The sequence below is a fragment of the Pseudorasbora parva genome, chromosome 13 (assembly GCF_024679245.1).
Source record: "Pseudorasbora parva isolate DD20220531a chromosome 13, ASM2467924v1, whole genome shotgun sequence".
In the NCBI taxonomy this organism is placed as follows: Eukaryota; Metazoa; Chordata; class Actinopteri; order Cypriniformes; family Gobionidae; genus Pseudorasbora; species Pseudorasbora parva.
Genome location: NC_090184.1, coordinates 27,808,630 through 27,829,835, shown reverse-complemented (window position 1 = coordinate 27,829,835; position 21,206 = coordinate 27,808,630). Strand labels below are relative to the sequence as shown.

The following is a 21,206-nucleotide window of genomic DNA, read 5'->3' as shown; positions in this document are numbered from 1 at the left end:
TTTAATACTGATGATTTTGGCATCTCAAAAAATTAGCATATTTCCTCCGACCAATAAAAGAAAAGTGTTTTTAATACAAAAAAAGTCAACCTTCAAATAATTATGTTCAGTTATGCACTCAATACTTGGTCGGGAATCCTTTTGCAGAAATGACTGCTTCAATGCGGCGTGGCATGGAGGCGATCAGCCTGTGGCACTACTGAGGTGTTATGGAGGCCCAGGATGCTTCGATAGCGGCCTTAAGCTCATCCAGAGTGTTGGGTCTTGCGTCTCTCAACTTTCTCTTCACAATATCCCACAGATTCTCTATGGGGTTCAGGTCAGGAGAGTTGGCAGGCCAATTGAGCACAGTAATACCATGGTCAGTAAACCATTTACCAGTGGTTTTGGCACTGTGAGCAGGTGCCATGTCATGCTAAAAAACCAAATCTTCATCTCCATAAAGCTTTTCAGCAGATGGAAGCATGAAGTGCTCCAAAATCTCCTGATAGCTAGCTGCATTGACCCTGCCCTTGATAAAACACAGTGGACCAACACCAGCAGCTGACATGGCACCCCAGACCATCACTGACTGTGGGTACTTGACACTGGACTTCAGGCATTTTGGCATTTCCTTCTCCCCAGTCTTCCTCCAGACTCTGGCACCTTGATTTCCGAATGACATGCAAAATTTGCTTTCATCTGAAAAAAGTACTTTGGACCACTGAGCAACAGTCCAGTGCTGCTTCTCTGTAGCCCAAAAGTGGCTTGACCTGGAATGCGGCACCTGTAGCCCATTTCCTGCACACGCCTGTGCACGGTGGCTCTGGATGTTTCTACTCCAGACTCAGACCACTGCTTCCACAGGTCCCCCAAGGTTTGAAATCGGTCCTTCTCCACAATCTTCCTCAGGGTCCAGTCACCTCTTCTCGTTGTACAGCGTTTTTTGCCACACTTTTTCCTTCCCACAGACTTCCCACTGAGGTGCCTTGATACAGCACTCTGGGAACAGCCTATTCGTTCAGAAATTTCTTTCGGTGTCTTACCCTCTCGCTTGAGGGTTTCAATGATGGCCTTCTGGACAGCAGTCAGGTCGGCAATCTTACCCATGATTGCGGTTTTGAGTAATGAACCAGGCTGGGAGTTTTTAAAAGCCTCAGGAATCTTTTGCAGGTGTTTAGAGTTAATTAGTTGATTCAGATGATTAGGTTAATAGCTCGTTTAGAGAACCTTTTCATGATATGCTAATTTTTTGAGATAGGAATTTTGGGTTTTCATGAGCTGTATGCCAAAATCATCAGTATTAAAACAATAACAGACCTGAAATATTTCAGTTGGTGTGCAATGAATTTAAAATATATGAAAGTTAAATTTTAAAACTTTAAATTCAAAAACTTTATCACAATATGCAATTTTTTTTAGAAGGACCTGTATTTAGGTATCTTTATTCAGCTAACTACCTCAAACAGGTGCATCTAATTTAGGATAATAAATGGAGTGGAGGTGGACATTTTAAAGGCAAACTAACAGGTCTTTGAGGGTCAGAATACTAGCTGATAGACAGGTGTTCAAATACTTATTTGCAGCTGTATCATACAAATAAATAGTTTAAAAAAAGCATACATTGTGATTTCTGGAATTTCTTTTTTTTAATTTTTATTATGTCTCTCACAGTGGACATGCAGCTATAATGACAATTTCAGACCCTTCCATGACTTCTAAGTGGGAGAACTCATAAAATAGCAGGGTGTTCAAATACTTATTTTCCTCACTCTGTATATATATATATATATATATGTATGTATGTATGTATGTATGTATGTATGTATGTATGTATGTGTATATATATATATATATATATATATATATATATATATATATATATATATATATACATACACACAGTGAAATAACTAATAACTGGATAAGCAATATTTGTTGAAGAGTGGCATGTCTTCTTATTGGATAAAATAGCCCAGCCTCCTACAAGGAAGTTGCATAATCATTATCTGGAGATCCTTATTAAAGTACTACAGTAAAATGGTAACAAGTCTGTTGCATACAAGCTGTAACTCACGTGATGTGTAATATGATCTCTGTTCTCAGGAGTGTTAGATTAAAATCTTTTAACCTTTGGTCAGAGTGAAGCTGATTCAATGATAAACGTTGGTGAACATTTGAGACAATAAATAACACTTTGGAAATCTGGAGGAGGGGGAGAGTGAATAATGAATCTGAGTCCCTCTATAGTTATAGACTTACAGTTTAATTGGTTTAGCTACTGTATTTGCTTTTGAGAATGATAATAGACGGTTTGCTTCAGACGGTTTGAGTTCAAGGCCACGTCACAACAGCTTTGCACATGAGAAACATAATCATACACTCCATTTTAGGATTGTGCCTGTTTTAGCTACTTTTTTTCTTGTTCTAACAGATGGACAGTCAAAGATTTTCACAGTGAGAATTTCAATCCTAATCCTGTTTATGGTCTGAATGAAGCACAGCTAGATATCCAGGGACAGCGGAGGTGGAAGGCCCACCAGACAATTTGGGGAAAGCTGAAGGAGGAGAGCCGGTGAGTGTGGGTGAGAAGAGTAAAGGAGCTTATTTAAGAAACATGCACACTTAAGATAATTGTGATCATAAAATAGAAACAGTGTCCATGAGAAATACCCTTCATTTCACTGTTGTTTTGCATCAGGTGTTCAGGTCCAAGACTGAAGAGCTGCTTCCTGTCTATTGCATCTCTCTTGTCATGGCTCCCACAATACTCGCTCAGGAAAAATGCAGTTGGAGATGTGATATCAGGAATCAGTGTGGGAATCATGCACCTGCCTCAAGGTTTAAGACGACTGTGATATGTGACCTTGGACCACAAAACAAGTCATAAGGGTCAATTTTTTTTTTAACTGAGATTTAAACATCACCTGAAAGCTGAATAAATAAGCTTTTCATTGATGCTAGGATAAGACAATATTTGGCTGAGATAAAACTATTTGAAAATATGGAATCTGAGGGTGAAATATTGCCTTTAAAGTTGTCCAAATTAAGTCCTTATCAATGCATATTACTTAATTACATAATACTTTTTTGATGTATTTACAGTAGGACATTTGGAACATGATAATTACTCTATATCCTAATGATTTTGGCATAAAAGAAAAATTGGTAATTTTGACCCATACAATGTATTGTTGGCTTTTGCTACAAAATATACACATGCGACTTATGACTGTTTTTGTGGTCAAGGGTCACATATTTGAGCTCCTATATGCTATAAATATATGCATGTATGACATTTTTTTAATTTATTACGACATTTATTATGTATGACTCTTTATTTTCTAAGTATAAATATTTTACCATGGTCAACATAGATCATAGAACATAGATTGGCAGCTGTAGACTGGTAACCTGAAGGTTGTGGTCTCGATTTTCAATACCAGCAGGAAATGGCTGAGGTTCCCTTGAGCACGGCGCTTAAGCCCCAGTTGCTCACCGGGTACTGCAGCAAACCCACTGCTCTGGGTGTGTGTCCACTGTTTGCAGTGTGTGTGTGAGTGTGTTCACTGCTCATAATGTGTGCGCACTATCTTAGATGGGTTAAATGCAGAGGACAAATTCTGAGTATGGGCCTTCATGTCATTTACACTTTTACTTTCAAAAGTAGAAAGCAAATAGTTCCATAATTTATTTTTATGTTTCTCTGAAAGTGTAGACACGTGATCACCCTGTTTTTCAAACTAGACACACAGGTCTGTATTATAGTCTGGCAGCCAATCATTTTCCTCACAATGCACTGTGGTTCAAATCGGACAGATAAAGTGGATGTAATGACTAATTCCTTTGTACAGAAATGCACACACTCCTCTACACACTAGTTGTTAATTTTCAGCCCTTTTCTATTCCCCTAGGGATGGCAAATGCTTTGCTGGCTGCAGTTCCTCCAGTGTTTGGTCTATATTCGTCCTTCTTCCCGGTTCTCATCTACTTTATATTTGGAACATCCAAACACATCTCTGTGGGTAAGATAATACATGCTGTATGTCAACTCTCTGCAGGTACATACACAATGCTACTTTTGCAAGAAAAAAACATATTAATAGACTAGTTCACCCAAAAATGAAAGGTGTAACAATCCTGTTTGTTGATATTTTTTCAATATATGGATTTATAATGACATGTAATTTTCTTTTTAAATATTTTAGATAATTTAATTAAAACAAAGTATATTATAATGTAAAATGCAAATATACTAATTAACAAAACATTAAAATCATTATTAAACATTTTTAATAATGTAATAAAATATACAATTACAAAAAATATAAAATAACAATAAAAAAACTAAATTAAACCATATTTAAATGTTGGTAGTCCATCGAGTGGCGTTGTTCTTACTAGCGTTCAGGTGTATCTGATGATCTGTCTGATCTACAGGTACGTTTTCTATCCTTTCCATCATGGTCGGTACAGTAACAGGTGATGTGGTGTTGCCAGGAAGCGGAGGAGAGAGTGATGATATTGAGGCTGAAAGCATGAGAGTTGCCTTTGCAGCTCAGTTGACCATTCTTTCTGGATTAATGCAGGTAAAACACACACACTGTATTAATTATGTATTAGTGTTTGTGTTTGTGTATGTGTTTGTGTTTTTGTATACGTCTCTCTCCCTACAGATTCTGCTATATATGCTGCGTTGTGGAGGAGTGTGTCGGTGGTTGTCTCAGCCGTTGGTCAGTGGATACACCACTGCAGCCGCCGTCCATGTGACTGTTCACCAGCTGCCTTTACTGATGGGCATCTCCATAGTCAGACACAGAGGCATCCTCGCTGTGTTCTGGGTGAGAATGAGCTCTGTGTGTTTTACCTCTGTGATGTGATCTCTGTATATCTCAAATGCTGAATGTATCTGTGTGTCCGACAGATGTTTGCAAACACTATGTCTGGAATCAGGAGAGTATTACCGGCGACACTGGTAGTTTCTTTTGTCTCCCTGGTTATACTTGTTGGTGGAAAGGTGCTGAATTCATGCTGGAGCAATCGATTCCCCATTCCATGGGAGCTGGTACTGGTGGGCACACGCACAAACACACACACAAACAACATGTAGTTAACTAATGTTAACAAATGGAACTCAAATATTGCAGCAATATTTTATTTGAATTAATTTCCTTTTTTTCCCAGATATTTCTGTGCAACAGTAAATTCTTTCTTCATGTCCTTAGATTATCCTTGCCACTCTGTCATCATTGCAGTTTGATTTGTCTGGTCAGTATGGAATACAGATCGTTGGACCAATACCCACTGGGTAAGCAGAGTGTTTTTTTTTTCTTTACAGAACCAATTAACTGGAAGTATTCTGGTGTTAAAACTTATTCTCTCTCTCCCTCATTTGTCCCTATTTCTCTCACTTTTTTATACCTTAAGTCTTTCACCTCCCTCCCTTCCATCGTTTTCCTTCTCTCGGGAGCTGTTATCGACAGCTCTTGCGCTGGCAGTGGTGGGCTATGGTTTCCAAGCTTCATTGGGCATGATGTTTGCTCATAAACATGGGTATCCTTTTCACAGCAACCAGGTAACAAACAAATGATGTAACTTTAACAATTTGTTCCCTGTAACCTCAAAATAGACTAGACTAGTATAGATGCCCTTTTTGCAGCGTCTCCTCTGTCTGATCACAAATGGTCTCTCCCTCCTGTAGGAGCTGTTGGCTATGGGTCTGTGTAACTCTATTGGTGGGGTGTTCCAGTGCTTTCCAGTAAGTGGGTCCATTTCTCGCAGCACTGTGCAGGAGAGTACAGGCGGACAAACTCAGGTGGGAACACCTGCTGTCTCATGTTACAATCAAATGTACATGCACAACATTTCTCTTCCTGTTCATATATATGTGAATCGCATAACATGGGAAGATTATATTAAGTATTTTCTCAGACTTTTAGTCTTATTCAGGTACTGGCTACATGACGTACTAACATTTAATTTAAATATTTTGATGTACATATTAATTATGTGTGTGTGTGTGTGTGTGTGTGTGTGTGTGTGTGTGTGTGTGTGTGTGTGTGTGTGTGTGTGTGTGTGTGTGTGTGTATACTAAAACTCAACTTACATTGTTACATAATTACATAACTATTTGCATTAATCGTTTTAAATAAATACAAGTTAAATTATGAATACCGGTACATTGAAACTAAATGCGCTGCGCTGTAAGAAATGCAGCATGTGACTCTGTTATTAAGGTATTGATCATTAACATCTCCCATTCTTATCAGCAAAGGCTCACTGATAAAATCCAAACCACATGCATAAAAGAAAATGTTTGGGTTTGAATATATTCATGTATGTTTAGGTGTGAAGCACTTTAATAAGAATTTTACTCCATGATGAAAATGGTCTCTCTCTTTTTATCAGGTGTCTTCTCTGGTGTCTGCACTTATAATTCTGTTGATCTTGCTGAAGCTCGGCCCCCTTTTTCAGCAGCTTCCAAAGGTCCCAATGACAATTTAATTGGAAATTTGATCAATTCAATCCAATTCCTTCAATTGAAAAGTATATATACAGATATAGTGTAATAACAGGCTTTTATAAAGTGTATTTTGTGTGTTTCAGACAGTTTTGGCTGTAGTTATTTTAGTTAATCTGCAAGGGGTTTTTGCCCAAGTTAAAGATGTGCCTAAACTTTGGAATACAGACCGCTTGGACCTGGTAAGGGTAACCAATCAATTCATCCTAACGTAATTGACCCAAGTATGAGTACAAAATCTTGTTCCGTGTAGGCCTCTCACCCAGGGTGTTTCCTGTGTGTGTTTCCCACTGAGACTGCAGGTAGTGTGGGTAGTGACACTGCTCAGTGCCCTGGTGTTTAACCTGGACATGGGGCTTGGCATTGCAATTGTGTTTTCCATTCCTACCATCGTCTTCAGGACACAGCAGTGAGTCATATGCATTATCTGATATTTATCTACAGTGTCTCTCTCTATTTTCCCCTTTCTCATCTTTCTCATAATCTTATTCTTCCTCTTTCAAAATTTTTCAGTGCTAGGTTTGCCGTTCTTGGGCATATTGCTGGAACAGACTGTTACAGAGATCTGGAGAAATACGCGAATGTAATATTTACTCACAATCCTCCTATAAATCAGCCTGTTTGTTGTTTTTAAATCGAAATGATTTATCACCAAAGCTGCATTTACATGATCAGAAATACTGTAAGGCTGAAGTAATTGCTAAAGCTTTGCCATCACAGGAATACATTACAAAATATAGTAAAATAGAAACCAGCTATTTTTCACAGTATCACTGTTTTTTTGTGTTTTTTTAACCAAATAAATGCACCCTTCATGAGCGTAAAAGACTTTTTGAAACCAATAAGGAATAATTCTATAATTCCCTGAATTTTTTGGCTTCAGGCACTCCAGGTCCCTGGAGTGACTGCGTTTTCCTGCCATAATCCACTTTTCTACGCCAATGCAGACCAGACCTTCACATCACTTAAACAGGTACAACCTCCATTACAGCTCCACGTTTCCATTAATTCATATTTTGTCTATATTTTATTATTCTTTATGTATATGCAGGCAGTTAGTAAAGGCATTAAGGAGAATCCTGAAGTAAGTCCTCCAGACCAGCAAGGGGCTCAGAGTGCGCAGCACTGCGTTATTCTGGAGCTCAGTGGAGTCACCTTCATGGACTCAGTGGCCATGGGCACATTTAAATCAGTCAGTAGCACAGTACACACTCACACACATACCCACACGTAGAAGTGTTGATATTTTACCGGAGATGAACAGAAATAGATTACCCGTTACTGACTCTCATTAACTCCTAACTAATGAGTGGCAGTTTAAATTCTGCATGTCATTGTGTCTTTCATGCTCTCTCTCTCTCTCTCTCTCTCTCTCTCTCTCTCTCTCTCTCTCTCTCTCTCTCTCTCTCTCTCTCTCTCTCTCTCTCTCTCGCTCTCTCTCTCTTTCTCTGGGTCACAGGTGCTTCAGGACTTTGAGAACACACAGACTTCGTGTTTCTGTGCTGCATGTCCAGGTAGCATGTATGACTCATATAGCCACACTCTCACATGATCTAAGATTATATTTTTGTATTAGTATATATAGTGTGACTTTAAAGGAATAGTTAATCTAAGAACTGCACTAATGCACTCCTTTACTGTATTTGTTTTTGTTTTTGTTTCTAGATGGTCTACTATCTCAGATGAAGAAGCATGGTTTAGTTCCCGATTTTCTGTCTCTTTCCTCATTTTTTCCTTCAGTGCATCATGCAGTCCTACACTACCAGGGGGTAAAGGTGTGTGTGTGTGTGTGTGTGTGTGTGTGTGTGTGTGTGTGTGTGTGTGTGTGTGTGTGCGTGCATGCGTGCGTGCGTGCGTGCGTGTGTGTGTGTGCATTTTTTTGTGACATATGAGGACCCCAATGTGTATAATGACATATATGACATAGGTATTACAAGGAGAGGGTGTAATATGAGGGCATTGGTCATGTCCTCACTTTTCAAAATGCTTATAAATCATACAGGATGAGTTTTTTTTAGAAAGTAAAAATGCAGAATGTTTCCTGTGATGGGTAGGTTTAGGGGTACTGTGAGGGGATAGAAAAGATGGTTTGTACGGTATAAAAACCATTACGCCTATGGAATGTCCCCATATGTCACAAAAACAAACGTGTGTGTGTTTTTCATTCCCGGACCTGAATGCACACAGACTCACGAGGACTTGTGTCACTGTGGAGACTAAACTGAGGAAAACAAGATTATAAATCATACAGAATTGTGAGATTGAGTAAGGAGATACAGTAAGGGTAAAGAATATACAGTTTGTAAAATTTAAAAACCATTATGCCTATGGAGGGTGCCCACAAAGATAGCGAGCCAGGCGCGTGTTTGTATGAGTCTGTTGTTTTTCCCTGTAATTCAATAGCATTTTCTGTTCTAATTCAATTACACATCTACATTTTACAGAACACAGACACAGACGTTACAGAGCTGTGACCTTTAATGACCTCCCTTCATGAATGGCGGATACATGAACCTACAAACCAAAAGAACCCTTCATCACTGGGCTTTAGAAGTGAGACTTTTGGACAAAACAAGAAAGGAGAACAACATCCCATTTTGATTCAATGGTCTGGAGCAACCTTTTAAAAAAAAAAAAAATGTATTGTTTATCAGCTTAAACATCTGACAACATGTCCAAAATTTACATATGACAATGGTTTATGTCAGCTGTTTTACTTCTGTATTTTGCTTTTTTATTTACTTGCTTGTTGCTGCATTTGTTGTTTTTGTCATTATTTTACATTTAGGTTAGATTGGGGTTTGAAATAGTTAAAAATGCTAAAATATATAATAAATAAATGTCCTCAAAACATTATGTACTGCATGTCTGTGCATCTGTAATCTACTATACTCTTATAAACATATGTTTTTTATGTAAGAGACCAATTTGTTTTTTTGTTTTTTTACAGTAAAATAAATCAAATAAGTACAAAAGAACAACAGAAACATGAGCAGTATGGAAAATAAATCATAAATAATTACATTTAATTAATTAAATAAAACATAATGAACAATCCAGTCAATGCAAAGGGTCAAATGACAACAGCCAAACTTATTACAATTCAGTTAATATACGTAGAGTTCACATTGTTCTTCTTGTACCCCCATTTAAGTGAACCATAATGTCATTAGAAGAGACTTTGTTCTCAGGCCAGGTGTTGGGGAGAGGCTATATTAATATTTAATGCAGTTCATCTTGCTCACATGTTTACTGGGGGCATAGCATAAGCTTATATTGTATAAAGCTATTCATAATCAAAGGAATGTTTTGTCGGTTCACTTTTGTCCCCGAACTATTATTTAAGGTACACACGCACATCAAGTTAAAAGTATAAACACCCATTATTACATAATTACAATTTCAACATATACAAGTCTGTATATTCTCAAATAAAGACAAGAAACGTCGCTAATTTGCTGGATCAAAACACTTCAGAGTTCTTGTGCCAGGACGGGCAAAGATTTGTAGATGTATCGTTAACAATTCACTCATTCAAAACCACATGGTTTGGCAGAATGAACATGGTGTTTTCTATCTAATCAGACTCAGATAAGGTGGCGTAGGTCTCTAGTGTGAAAGTGTCCAACATTGACTCTAAAGAATCCCCCCTCCCTCCTCCTCCTCCTCTGTGTTTTTGGGACTTTGCTCCCCATATGAACATTAGAATTCTATCAGTAAGTGTGTGAATGGATCAGACGGGTTTCGGAAAGGGCAGGATACACAGTAACACAATCTGTGCTAGAAGAGAAGAGCCAGGGACGTTAATCAATCCATTGCTGTCCAGAACTGTACAAGCAGCTGCCGTGTAGATCTCTTAGTGGAATCACTGGAGAACATCCTTTAGAATTGTTCTGGGTCTGTTTGCATTGACATAAAGGATTCAGTTTTCATTGTGAGGACATGCTTTTGGGATCTATACACTGGAGGTGATCTGAAGACTCTAGACTAGAAGTCATTTCAAAATGGAAAAAGAGATGAAAGACACAGTACTGAGGAAGAGGGTGCCATATCACATCCAGAGAGAGGTACTGGATGAGCTTAGCGTCGACCAAGTTGCTGAGAAATCCGATGTCAAAATTTCAACAAAAGAAAAACTCAAAGATGCTGTCAGGTGCGTTAATATATCTGCTTAGCAATGTACATTTAATAATCCACTTGTAAAATGCTTCTGTTTTGCATTCTTTCCATTAGAGTCAGCATAATGATCATGTTGTTGAGAATGATTCAAAGAGCTTATTGTGCTTTGATGGAGGAAACAACATCTTAGAGTAGTCTCAAACTTCCAAACCACACTTTTATGTTGCTCTTCTTCATTTTTGTAACTTTCTCTATCATTTTCTTTGTTCGTCAGGTGTACAGGCCCAAGGTTTAAGAGCTGTTTCCTATCATTTGTTCCTATTCTGGCATGGCTGCCGCGATACCCATTTCGAGAAAATGTTATTGGAGATCTGATCTCAGGGATTAGTGTGGGAATCATGCACCTGCCACAAGGTCCAACACAAGCACGTGCACATATACACACCTGATTACTTTTGATACTGTAGACCTAAACAAAAACACAAACAACCATGTCACGTGTAATTGTGTGTGTGTAGGTATGGCATATGCTTTGCTGGCTGCTGTCCCTCCTGTTTTTGGTCTGTATTCCTCCTTCTACCCCATCCTCATTTACTTCATATTTGGAACATCCAAACACATCTCTGTGGGTAAGTACACACATTTTATTCTTTTTTTATTGTTCTTAAAAGCCACAAAAAGCCCCCCAAAATAAAAATAAAAATTGTCATCATTTGACTGACTTTCTTCGGTGGAGGACAAAAGAAGATATTTTGAAAAATGTTGTTAAGCAAATTGTTTCAGTTCCCATTGACTTTTATTGTGTGGACAAACAAATACAAGGGAATTCAGTGGGAACTAAAACTATTGGGTAACCAATATTCATCAAACTATCTTATTTTGAGTTCCATGGACAAAAGAAAATCATACCGGTTTGGAACGACATGAGGGTGAGCAAATGATGACAGAATTTTCATTTTCACTTGCATTACAAGTATGATGTGGTTCGGGACACTTAAGAACTGGTTGATATAAATACTGATTTCAAACCTGTGCGTTAGGTGCCATATTTGATTTGAGAGCTGCAGGTGAACATTATTGGCAAATAATAAGGACATACATTTCATTCTGTTTTCACATGACACAGGGCTTGAAATAAAGCTCAACCGAAATAGTTACTGTTATAGTGCTTGTGTATAGTGCTTTTTGACTGATTGACAGCCTTTTGTCACTGTTGAGTTTGAAAATAATGATAGATTTTTCATTTTTCACAAATCCAGCTAGACATTTGGTCTCCACAAACAGCAAAAATGACCCACACCTTTTAATTTCTCTGTCTACAGGTACGTATGCAGTTATGAGCGTTATGATTGGCAGCGTGACGGAGCGTTTGGCTCCAGACTCAGACTTCATGATGCCAGGCAATGAAACCAACATCACCATCTTAGACACTGTTAGCCGTGATGCAGAGAGGGTCAAGATCGCTGCTACTGTGACTTTCTTATCTGGCATTTTCCAGGTAGGTCCTCTTGGAATTGTACAGTATGCAGCTTTGAAGGGCTGTATGTGACTAAGTATTTGTGTGGTGTCTGTGTTTGTAGTTGCTACTTGGTGTGGTTCGGTTTGGTTTTGTGGTGACGTATCTCTCAGAGCCATTGGTGAGAGCTTACACAACAGCGGCCGCCATCCATGTTATCGTCTCCCAGCTTAAGTATTCCTTCGGCATCAGCCCGCAACGGTACAGCGGACCTTTGTCTCTTATATATGTGAGTATGAACACATAATGATTTGGAACATCAAGTCTGATTGACTGATGGCACAGTCCCAAACACTTCAATGAGGACTATGATGAACTGGGACATAAACTGCCTCAGACAAGGACACACCTATGTGTAATTTGTGCTTAGTGCTCTCTAGTGGTGGGGGTTATAATTTCTGTCACTCTTTTTCTTTCTCTCTCTAGACAGTCATAGAGATTTGTGCATTGCTTGGAAAGACTAACATTGGTACTCTGGTAGTTAGCATTGTAACCATTGTGGGCCTGATCGGTGCAAAGCAACTTAGTGCCTTAGCAGCACGCAAAATTCCTGTTCCTATTCCTGTTGAGCTGATCACAGTGAGTTACTTCATACAGTTAACAGTTAATCACACACATGCACACACATATGTACTCAGTTAACTGAGGACATACAGAGATTTATACTTTTAAAAAAAAACATTTTTTATAAAAGACAATTGGTAATGCCTTAATACAATAATATTTAATGCATTTATTAACAATGATCAATACATGTATTGCAGTATTTATTAGTCTTTGTGAACATTAGTTGATAAAATTGTTAGTCCACGTTAGCTCCATTAAATAATATTAACAGACGCAAATGTTCCATTATACTTAATAATGTTTTAATAAATGTTGAAATTAGCATTAACCGATTAATAAATACATTAGAAGTATTTGTTATCATTAGTTCATGTGAATGTACTAGTTAACTATATTAACAAATGGAAATTATTGTAAAGTCTTACCAGATAATTATAGTACATGTCAAAAGTCGTTTAGATTTTTGTTTTTGAAAGAAGTCTCTTATGCTCACCAAGGATGCATTTGTTTAATCACAAATACAAAATAAAAACATTATTATCAATGTTGAAAACAGGTTTTGCTGCTTAACATTTTTGTGTAAACAATAATACCATTAAAACCTTTGTGATTTATAAAAGTAAAATTTGTATTCATAATAAATGCTAAACGAAGAAATGTTTCTGCATCACCAAATCAGTTAGGCTAGAAATCTAGAAGCAAACTAGAGGCAGCAAATCTAACTCTCAATACAGATTTTCAGAGCCTTTAAATACCAAACTCTGGTCAGCCCAATCAGATCGTGTATAGAGTCAGTGGGCGGGGCTTAACATAATGACGGATAAGTTCAGCTTGCGTGCTAATTGTAAACACAGAGGCTGGCGAACGGCGGCCTTTCGAATCAGCTTTGACCGCGACTCTGGAAGACTTGGAGTTAAGCTTTTCTCTGAGAAAAGAACAAAGAACGGCACTGAAGTCATTCTTAAAAAGTTCTTTGTTGCTCTGGTTGGTGTAGCGCTATCCTATCGCGTGCAGAGGGAGTTTGAAAGACAACCGTTTATCCCGCCCCTCTGATTGAGCTGTCAATGGTGAGTTTCCAGACCAAACATCTTGATGTGGGTCTGGTTTTTCAGGCTACAAATCAGTATATTAAAATGATTTCTGAAGGATCATGTGACACTGAAACTGGCGTAATGATGCTGACATTTCAGCTTTGCCATCACAGGAATAAATTTTAATTTGTAATGATATTTCACAATATTACTGTTTTTACTGTGTTTTTTAAATCAAATAAATGCAGCCTTGGTGAATATGAGACTTCATTTAAAAACATAAAAAAAGTTGTAATGTTTCTAAACTTAAGACCTTAAACTTCACTAACCATGACTTACTCTAACCTAAGCCTATACCTAAAAGAAAACGTGATGCATTTTTAACATATTTATATTGATACTTTATTCATAATAACATTACATTATATTTTTTTATTCTGTCAAAAACAGTCCTCAGTTTTGATGGCTCTTCATGTTTAGAGGTAATGTACAACATTGCTTTGAGGGTTTCTTAAAGATTTGATTTTGTTTGTCTATATAGATTGTTATCGCTACTGTGGTGTCATGGCAGATGGATTTGAAGACCAAATATAATGTTGAAGTGGTTGGAGAAATCCCATCAGGGTGAGTCCAACACACTTACAATGCAAAAACAAATACAAGATACGGTGTGTATAGCATTGTTATTGTTACAGCTACAAAATCATTTACAGCATGCATCTTCATGTTCATATCTGTATCTCTTCCTCACATTGTAGTCTGCAGGCTCCTGTGGCGCCTGATGTTTCCCTGCTGGGTTCAATGGTCGGTGATGCTTTTGCACTGGCTGTTGTTGGTTATGGCATTGCCATCTCACTGGGTAGAATTTTTGCCCTCAAATATGCTTACAAAGTCGATAGTAACCAGGTAAGAGACTCTAAATTGCTATAATAGATTTATTTTTGTTTGTGTGTGTGTGTGTGTGTGTGTGTGTGTGTGTATTTATTTATATAATTTTATTTTACCAATCACACGTTAAATTGTTAATGTGGGGGGTGTATAATGGTTTTCAAAAAATAATAATGATAGTTATTAAGCAGCACAACTATTTGCAACATTTCTTCTAATAATTAAAAGAAAATCTAATTAGAATGAATGCTGAATCATTTGCCACTGGAGACTGGAGTAATGGCTAATGTCTTTTGTTCGCCAATTTTCATGTCAAATTTAGTCAACATAAGCAAACAGCATTGTAAAACTGCAAGACTAAAAACAGATTTTATTTTACGGTCATTGTTACAGTGAAATTATACTGTTATGTACTGAGTAATGTTAATTACCATAGGGTTGAGATCAGGATTTGGTTTAGGGTTATTTGCATGCAATTATATATAATGTACTAATAAGTACATGTAGCATAATAACAAGGACACTGTAAAAAATGGGTTTCACTTTATTTTAAGCTGTCATTGTAACAGTGTAATTATAGGCTTTATTTAAGTACTGGGTAATATTACTTAAAGGGATAGTTCACTTTAAAATGAATATTCTGTCATCCTTTACTCACCCTTAAGTTGTTTCAAACCTGTATGAATTTCTTTCTTCAGCTGAACAAAAGGGAAGATATTTTGAAGAATGTCAGTAACCAAACAGTTAGCTGGAGCCATTGACTTCCATAGTAGGAAAAATAAATGGAAAAATACCATGGAAGTAAATGGCTTCAGGTAACTGTTTGGTTACTGACATTCTTCAAAATATCTTCCCTTGTGTTCAGCTGAAGAAAGAAATGTATACAGGTTTGAAACAACTTGAGGGTGAGTAAAGGATGACAGAATTTTCATTTTAAAGTGAACTATCCCTTTAACAACATGTGCATAGGGTTATGATTAGGATTTGGTTTAGAGTTAGTTCCATGTTATTATGCATAATTCACTGTTGTTATTATTATGGTAAGTACATGTAACATATGTAACAAGGACACTGTAAAATAAAGTGTTACCAAACTGGCATTACACCATTTTTCCCCTAGAAATGTAGTGCTTACATTCAAATTTAGTTGCCAGTTAAACCCAATTTTTATCTAAAAAAACTGGCAGTTTGTGTATTTTGTTCTTCGGTAAGTTGCCGAAAGTCACTGATTAACACTTTTTTTTTTTGTTGTTGCACAGAATTCTAAAAGTGAGAAAAACTGTTTTGTCTGAACATCTTGTGTTCTACTTTTAATGTGTCCTCTCTGGATCAGGAGCTCATAGCATTGGGTCTGTCTAATTCCATTGGAGGTTTGTTCAAATGCTTTGCTATCAGCTGCTCTATGTCTCGCAGCATGGTGCAGGTCAGCACAGGGGGGAAGACACAGGTGAGAGAACAAGTGTCCGAAACCATTCAGTTTGCACTTACGTATATAAATGTAGTATCATCTCTCTAATAAGTACGTTTTTTAAAGGCATGCTAAAGTGCACTACTTTTTCACAAGGGTTTGGTTCATTCGTTAGATTGTTAAAATGCTGGTTGATTTTGTTGAGGTAAAGTTCAAACCGAATCCTCTCTCTGTCAAACGTTCAGGTGGCTGGAGCGATTTCTGCTATGGTAATTCTGGTGATCTTGTTAAAGATTGGAGAACTTTTTGAGGAGCTGCCAAAGGTTAGTACCCTGATTCAGCCCTTGTGTGGGCCTGTTATGAATATTCATAATATAAGATCTCTCTGCTGAAGCATGAATATGCTAATGTGACCATTTACATAGGAATATAAAGACAACTTGTTCATGTGTGTCCTGGTTACTTCAGGCAGTGCTGGCTGCTATAATCTACGTAAACCTGCAAGGCATGATGAAGCAGTTTGGAGACATCTGCTCTCTCTGGAGGACCAACAAAGTGGATATGGTGAGAGAGAATGAGGAGGAGAAAACAAAGCTTATGCAACACATTAAAAATAGACCAATATAAACAAAATAGGAATAAGCAAGAGGGAGTGAATAGAGTGACACAGAAAGAATGACGGTAAAATGGAAAGATCTGAATTGACGGTTTAGCTATTATTCTCTGTTGTTTGTGTGTTCAGGTGGTGTGGGTGATGACTATGATCTTGACATTGTTGTTCAATCCTGACATGGGACTGGCTGCATCTATCGCCTTCTCCATCCTAACTGTCGTCTTTAGAACTCAGCTGTGAGTGACAGAAGCCACATACACAAAGCCTAAATAATTCACAAAGACATGGCAAACCATGGAAAAATGTAACATAAGCCTAAACCCTACATACGTACATGTGCACCATTTCCAAAATTAAATGAGAATGTTGTTTCTGTTTCAATGTACACTGCTGAAGAGCCCAAGAGAAGCTTTTTCAAACGTCATATTGTGTTTCCTTTTGAGTTCCCTTAGCTTGGTCATATAAAATTAAAGACCTGTTTTTGACAGCAGTTAAACTCTGTCTGTCCATCCTTGTTTTGACTCCTTTCTTCTCCTTCACTACCTGTTTTTTTCTCTCTCCCTATAACAGACCGAATTACTCTATCCTTGGCCAGGTTCCTGGCACTGACATCTACAGACCAGTAGAGGACTACAATCAGGTGAACATGACCGCGACACCACCAAACACAATATATGCAACCATGTTCACAGCATCTGATTCTTGGAACAGCAGAGGTGTTGCACAATTGTCAAATGTTTGAGAAAGGAATTGTCAAATGGTTTCCTAGAATTTCCATTGTAACAGTCTCGCACTCATGGTTAAAAAAATCTGAATTACAACACTTCCTGAAACACCTGTTCTTCCATTTATACATTACTTAGATGATCTGATAATCAATGCCATGACATCTCTGTTTGTTGACTTGCATTGTGTTAGTTACTATTTGCTTCACCATTTTCAGGGAGCGTTTGAATGCATGGGCGTCAGTTTCATTTATTCATTGTATAACTTGAAGGTGCTTTAAGAGAGACCTAGTTATATAATAGTATTTATAAAGCTGCATCTAAAATGGGTTTGTTGTAGGTGATCAGGAGTATAAAGTGGTACATTTGTTGTAGCGCTAGTCAAAATGAAATACTTCACTCACAACCGTTTATTTTTAAATTTCAATTCCATGTCAAATGTAATTGGCCACAAGTTACACAGTTGGCAAACCATCAAAACATTTGAATCAAGACCGTAGTTTGAAGACAGAGGAAAATGACTCAAGCGATAAACATTCAGTCAATAAACATCTATTTTATAGAAACATCTGCTTCTGTTAAATGTGAAGTTTGGTAATTGTTCTCAGGATTTCCTTCTCTGGTGTCTCCAAGAGTCTCAGTCAGAACAAATGGGACCCTGGACCACAAAACCAGTCATAACCCGCACGGGTATATATTCAAATTCAAAAAAAATATTTTATGACAAAAATCATTAGGATATTATGTAAAGATCATGCTCCATGAAGATATTTTGTAAATTTCCTACCGTAAAAATATAAATATTTCGACTTTTTTTGCACCCTCAGATTACAGATTTTCAAATAGTTGCATCCCAATATCCAAATATTTTCATGTCCTAACAAACCATACATCAATGGAAAACTTATTTATTGAGCTTTGTGTATGAATCTCATTTTGTTTAAATTAACACTTATGACTGGTTTTGTGATCTAGGCTCACATATTACATTTAATTTGGTTTAGTTGTATTCACATACATAAATAACTTTTTTTTTGAATATTGCGATTGTAAATGTTGCTTGACAAAGTTTAATGTGCATCAAAATGTTATTATAATACATATATTTTTTATTAATTACATTTTTATGTTAAATATAATTTTACTGTATGTTTCACATCCTTACAGGTGAAGGAGATTCCTGGTATAATGATTTTCCGTTCATCTGCAACATTGTACTTTGCCAACGCTGAAATGTACATCGAAGCGCTCTATGATAAGGTAGACATATGCAACCCCACCCCCCACACACACACACACATATTCATTCACGCACATTTACACAAGACATACACTACTAAACAGCTATTTAACCCAAACGTATAATCTAACGTAAACATGCACTGTGACATAAGAACAAACAAGCTACATATAACAAATGCAAAGGGCAGGACTTTCATGCGATGAAAATAAATGTGTGATTTTGTGCAGACTGGGGTAGACGTGGCTAAACTTCTCTCACACAAGAAGAAACTGGAAGCAAAGAGACTCCGAAAAGAAAAGAAAGCCGCAAAAAAAGCGAAGAAAGAGGCAAAGAAAAGAGCTAAAGAAGCTGCCGTTCAACCTTCTAAGGTCTGTCTTTGAAGAGACCGTGTGTTTTGCATGTGGCTGTGTGAGATAATATGTATATTTGAGTATTCGGACTGAGCCAGTGGTCTCTGCTTTTAAACAGGGAGAGGATCCGCAGTTGTCGGAAACAGATGAAAGCGAGGAAGAGTCGGAGTTGCCACGCACAGAGGCGAATGGGGATGTGCATGAGATGTCAGTCAAAGAGTCAAAGGATGTAGTAAATGTGGAGGCAGGGCCTGAGTCCGACACCGATACCCCCCTCCCACGGGCAATCATTCTTGACCTGAGCCCAGTCAACTTCCTGGACACAGTTGCCGTGAAAACTCTACGCAATGTGAGACACGAGCTGTACTAATTAAAGATGTAATAAATGTGGAACGTTGTTTTAACCCTTTTGAAACCCTTTGTTTAATGGCAGATCTATAAAGATTATGGAGAGGCTGGTGTACAGGTGTACTTATGTGGCTGCCAGAGTGAGTGAACGATATATGCCAATCAATTTTGTCTGAATACGCTCTTAAAAATAATGATTTTAAAAGGGTTTAGGCTCTGTCCCAAATGGTACCATAAACACTCAAAGTCTTCCTATGAGTCTGCACTTTAGTGACGTAAAGCCGCTATGACTGTCGGGAAGAAGTCTGCTGCGGAGCTCACTTCAGTGCGGACTCACCAACTCATATCGAGGGAGCATATCGACCGCAAAGGGGGTGCTCGCAAGCGCGCTTCTGGATCCTAAAATGACAAATGGGACACCTTATGGTCTCCTGTGCCGTTTGGGACAGGGCCATCGAAGAACCTTTTAGTGAGCAGTTCTTAAAACCACCATTTATTCTTAATGTAAAGAATATTTGAATTAGCTTATCTAAAGAATTTTTTTTCACTGTAAAGAATCTTTTGTTCAATGGAAAGGTCCCATGGATGTGTTTCTTTTGTTTTCTTTATGACATCTGGAATCAGACCTGAAAAATTTGCTGATTATACACACTGATTGTAATCTCTCTCTCTCTCTCTCTCTCTCTCTCTCTCTCTCTCTCTCTCTCTCCCTCTCCCTCTCTCTCTCTCTCTCTCTCTCTCTCTCTCTCTTTCAGGAGGTGTTGTAGAGAGTATGGAGAAGGGGGATTTCTTCAATGAGAAAATAACTAAATCGATTCTCTTCTCATCAGTACATGACGCTGTTCTTTATTGCCAGCAGGGAAACAGCAAGGAGGTAGAGTACCTCCTAATCTCACATACACAACTGTCAGAGGTTTGCTAATCTTAATTAGACATGTGCTGTTTGTTGGTGGCCCAGACAGTAATGTTTTTGAAACAAAAATGCATGGATAAACAATTTCTTGCCTATCCTCTTTTACAGGTTATGCAGGGAACGCATTTGTAAATTCAAACACCAATCATGATGTGGAACCCCTCCAGAACACAAAAATGGATTGTTATTTATTGTGTATTTCACCTTGGGTAGGAATAAGTAAAGAAGTAGTTTCGATGAATAATTTGTTTTTGTTTTTTAAATAATAATTACTTGTGAATGTGAAATATCTGAGAATCTGCAATAGAGTTGTATTGTGCAAGAAAAATGTAAATCAACTTTTGCAATGGCAAAAAAAGCAGCAATTCTTGACAGGCAGATAGTGTCAGTTCCGAGTACATTTATGAAATATTACACCAGTAAACCCAGTTTCTTGACTCCTGGAAAGCTTTACTACATGAAAGTAGAGTTCACATTTTAGCAATATATACTACAGTTCAAATGTTTGGGGTCAGTAAAGACATTTCAACAATTCAATTTTTAATAAATGTTATTTTGGACTTTCTGTTCATCAAAGAATGCTTCTTTCAAGTGTAATAATATTTCACGATATTTCTGCATTTGTGATCAAATAAATGCAACCTTGGTGAACATACAAGACTACTTTCAAAAACATGAAAGAATCTTACCAACCCCAAACTTTTGAACAGAAGTAATTACCATATAAAATTCAGTTTATGTTTTTTAATGTGTATAAACTATACTGTGTTAACGTTTTATGCATGTGTATTTAGAATCAGCCTAATTTAAATAAACAGTGACTTTCTTGTTCTTGTCGTGACATATCTATGTTACTTTGGTTCTGACTAAAAAAACTTGGTGGAAATATTAAACCAAATATTCAAGTTTGGAGTCCTCTATTTTTATGTTCAGTGAGATGTGTGAGAATTAAATAGAATTTGATTAAGTGGAATTACACATTTATA

At 37.4% G+C, this 21,206-nt stretch overlaps 2 protein-coding genes across 6 annotated transcripts; both read left to right on the top strand.

Annotated features, from left to right (window-relative positions):
- The first annotated feature begins 2,314 nt into the window (after positions 1 to 2,314).
- slc26a6 (solute carrier family 26 member 6) lies at positions 2,315 to 9,336 on the top strand. 5 transcript variants are annotated; one of them, XM_067413695.1, is made up of 18 exons: positions 2,315 to 2,554; positions 2,681 to 2,820; positions 3,894 to 4,004; positions 4,420 to 4,568; positions 4,656 to 4,820; positions 4,904 to 5,050; positions 5,205 to 5,287; positions 5,407 to 5,554; positions 5,681 to 5,794; positions 6,388 to 6,465; positions 6,586 to 6,681; positions 6,802 to 6,908; positions 7,013 to 7,082; positions 7,383 to 7,472; positions 7,551 to 7,691; positions 7,959 to 8,013; positions 8,165 to 8,274; positions 8,944 to 9,336. In XM_067413695.1, exons 2-18 carry the CDS (start codon positions 2,805 to 2,807, stop codon positions 8,971 to 8,973), a joined length of 1,710 nt encoding a protein of 569 aa, XP_067269796.1. In that variant the 5' UTR covers positions 2,315 to 2,554; positions 2,681 to 2,804; the 3' UTR covers positions 8,974 to 9,336. The 5 variants fall into 5 exon arrangements, with proteins under 5 accessions (XP_067269796.1, XP_067269794.1, XP_067269795.1 ...); XM_067413693.1 differs by having other exon boundaries at positions 4,456 to 4,820; XM_067413694.1 differs by having other exon boundaries at positions 4,420 to 4,820; positions 5,681 to 5,737.
- Positions 9,337 to 10,217: 881 nt separating this feature from the next.
- LOC137038792 (solute carrier family 26 member 6-like) lies at positions 10,218 to 21,054 on the top strand. The gene is made up of 19 exons (XM_067413690.1): positions 10,218 to 10,652; positions 10,893 to 11,032; positions 11,137 to 11,247; positions 11,941 to 12,116; positions 12,199 to 12,363; positions 12,561 to 12,713; positions 14,274 to 14,356; positions 14,491 to 14,638; positions 15,954 to 16,067; positions 16,274 to 16,351; positions 16,497 to 16,592; positions 16,771 to 16,877; positions 17,212 to 17,281; positions 18,534 to 18,626; positions 18,837 to 18,977; positions 19,078 to 19,308; positions 19,393 to 19,447; positions 20,063 to 20,181; positions 20,329 to 21,054. The coding sequence occupies exons 1-19, from the start codon at positions 10,504 to 10,506 to the stop codon at positions 20,350 to 20,352; spliced, it is 2,253 nt and encodes a 750-aa protein (XP_067269791.1). The 5' UTR covers positions 10,218 to 10,503; the 3' UTR covers positions 20,353 to 21,054.
- The last annotated feature ends 152 nt before the right edge of the window (positions 21,055 to 21,206 follow it).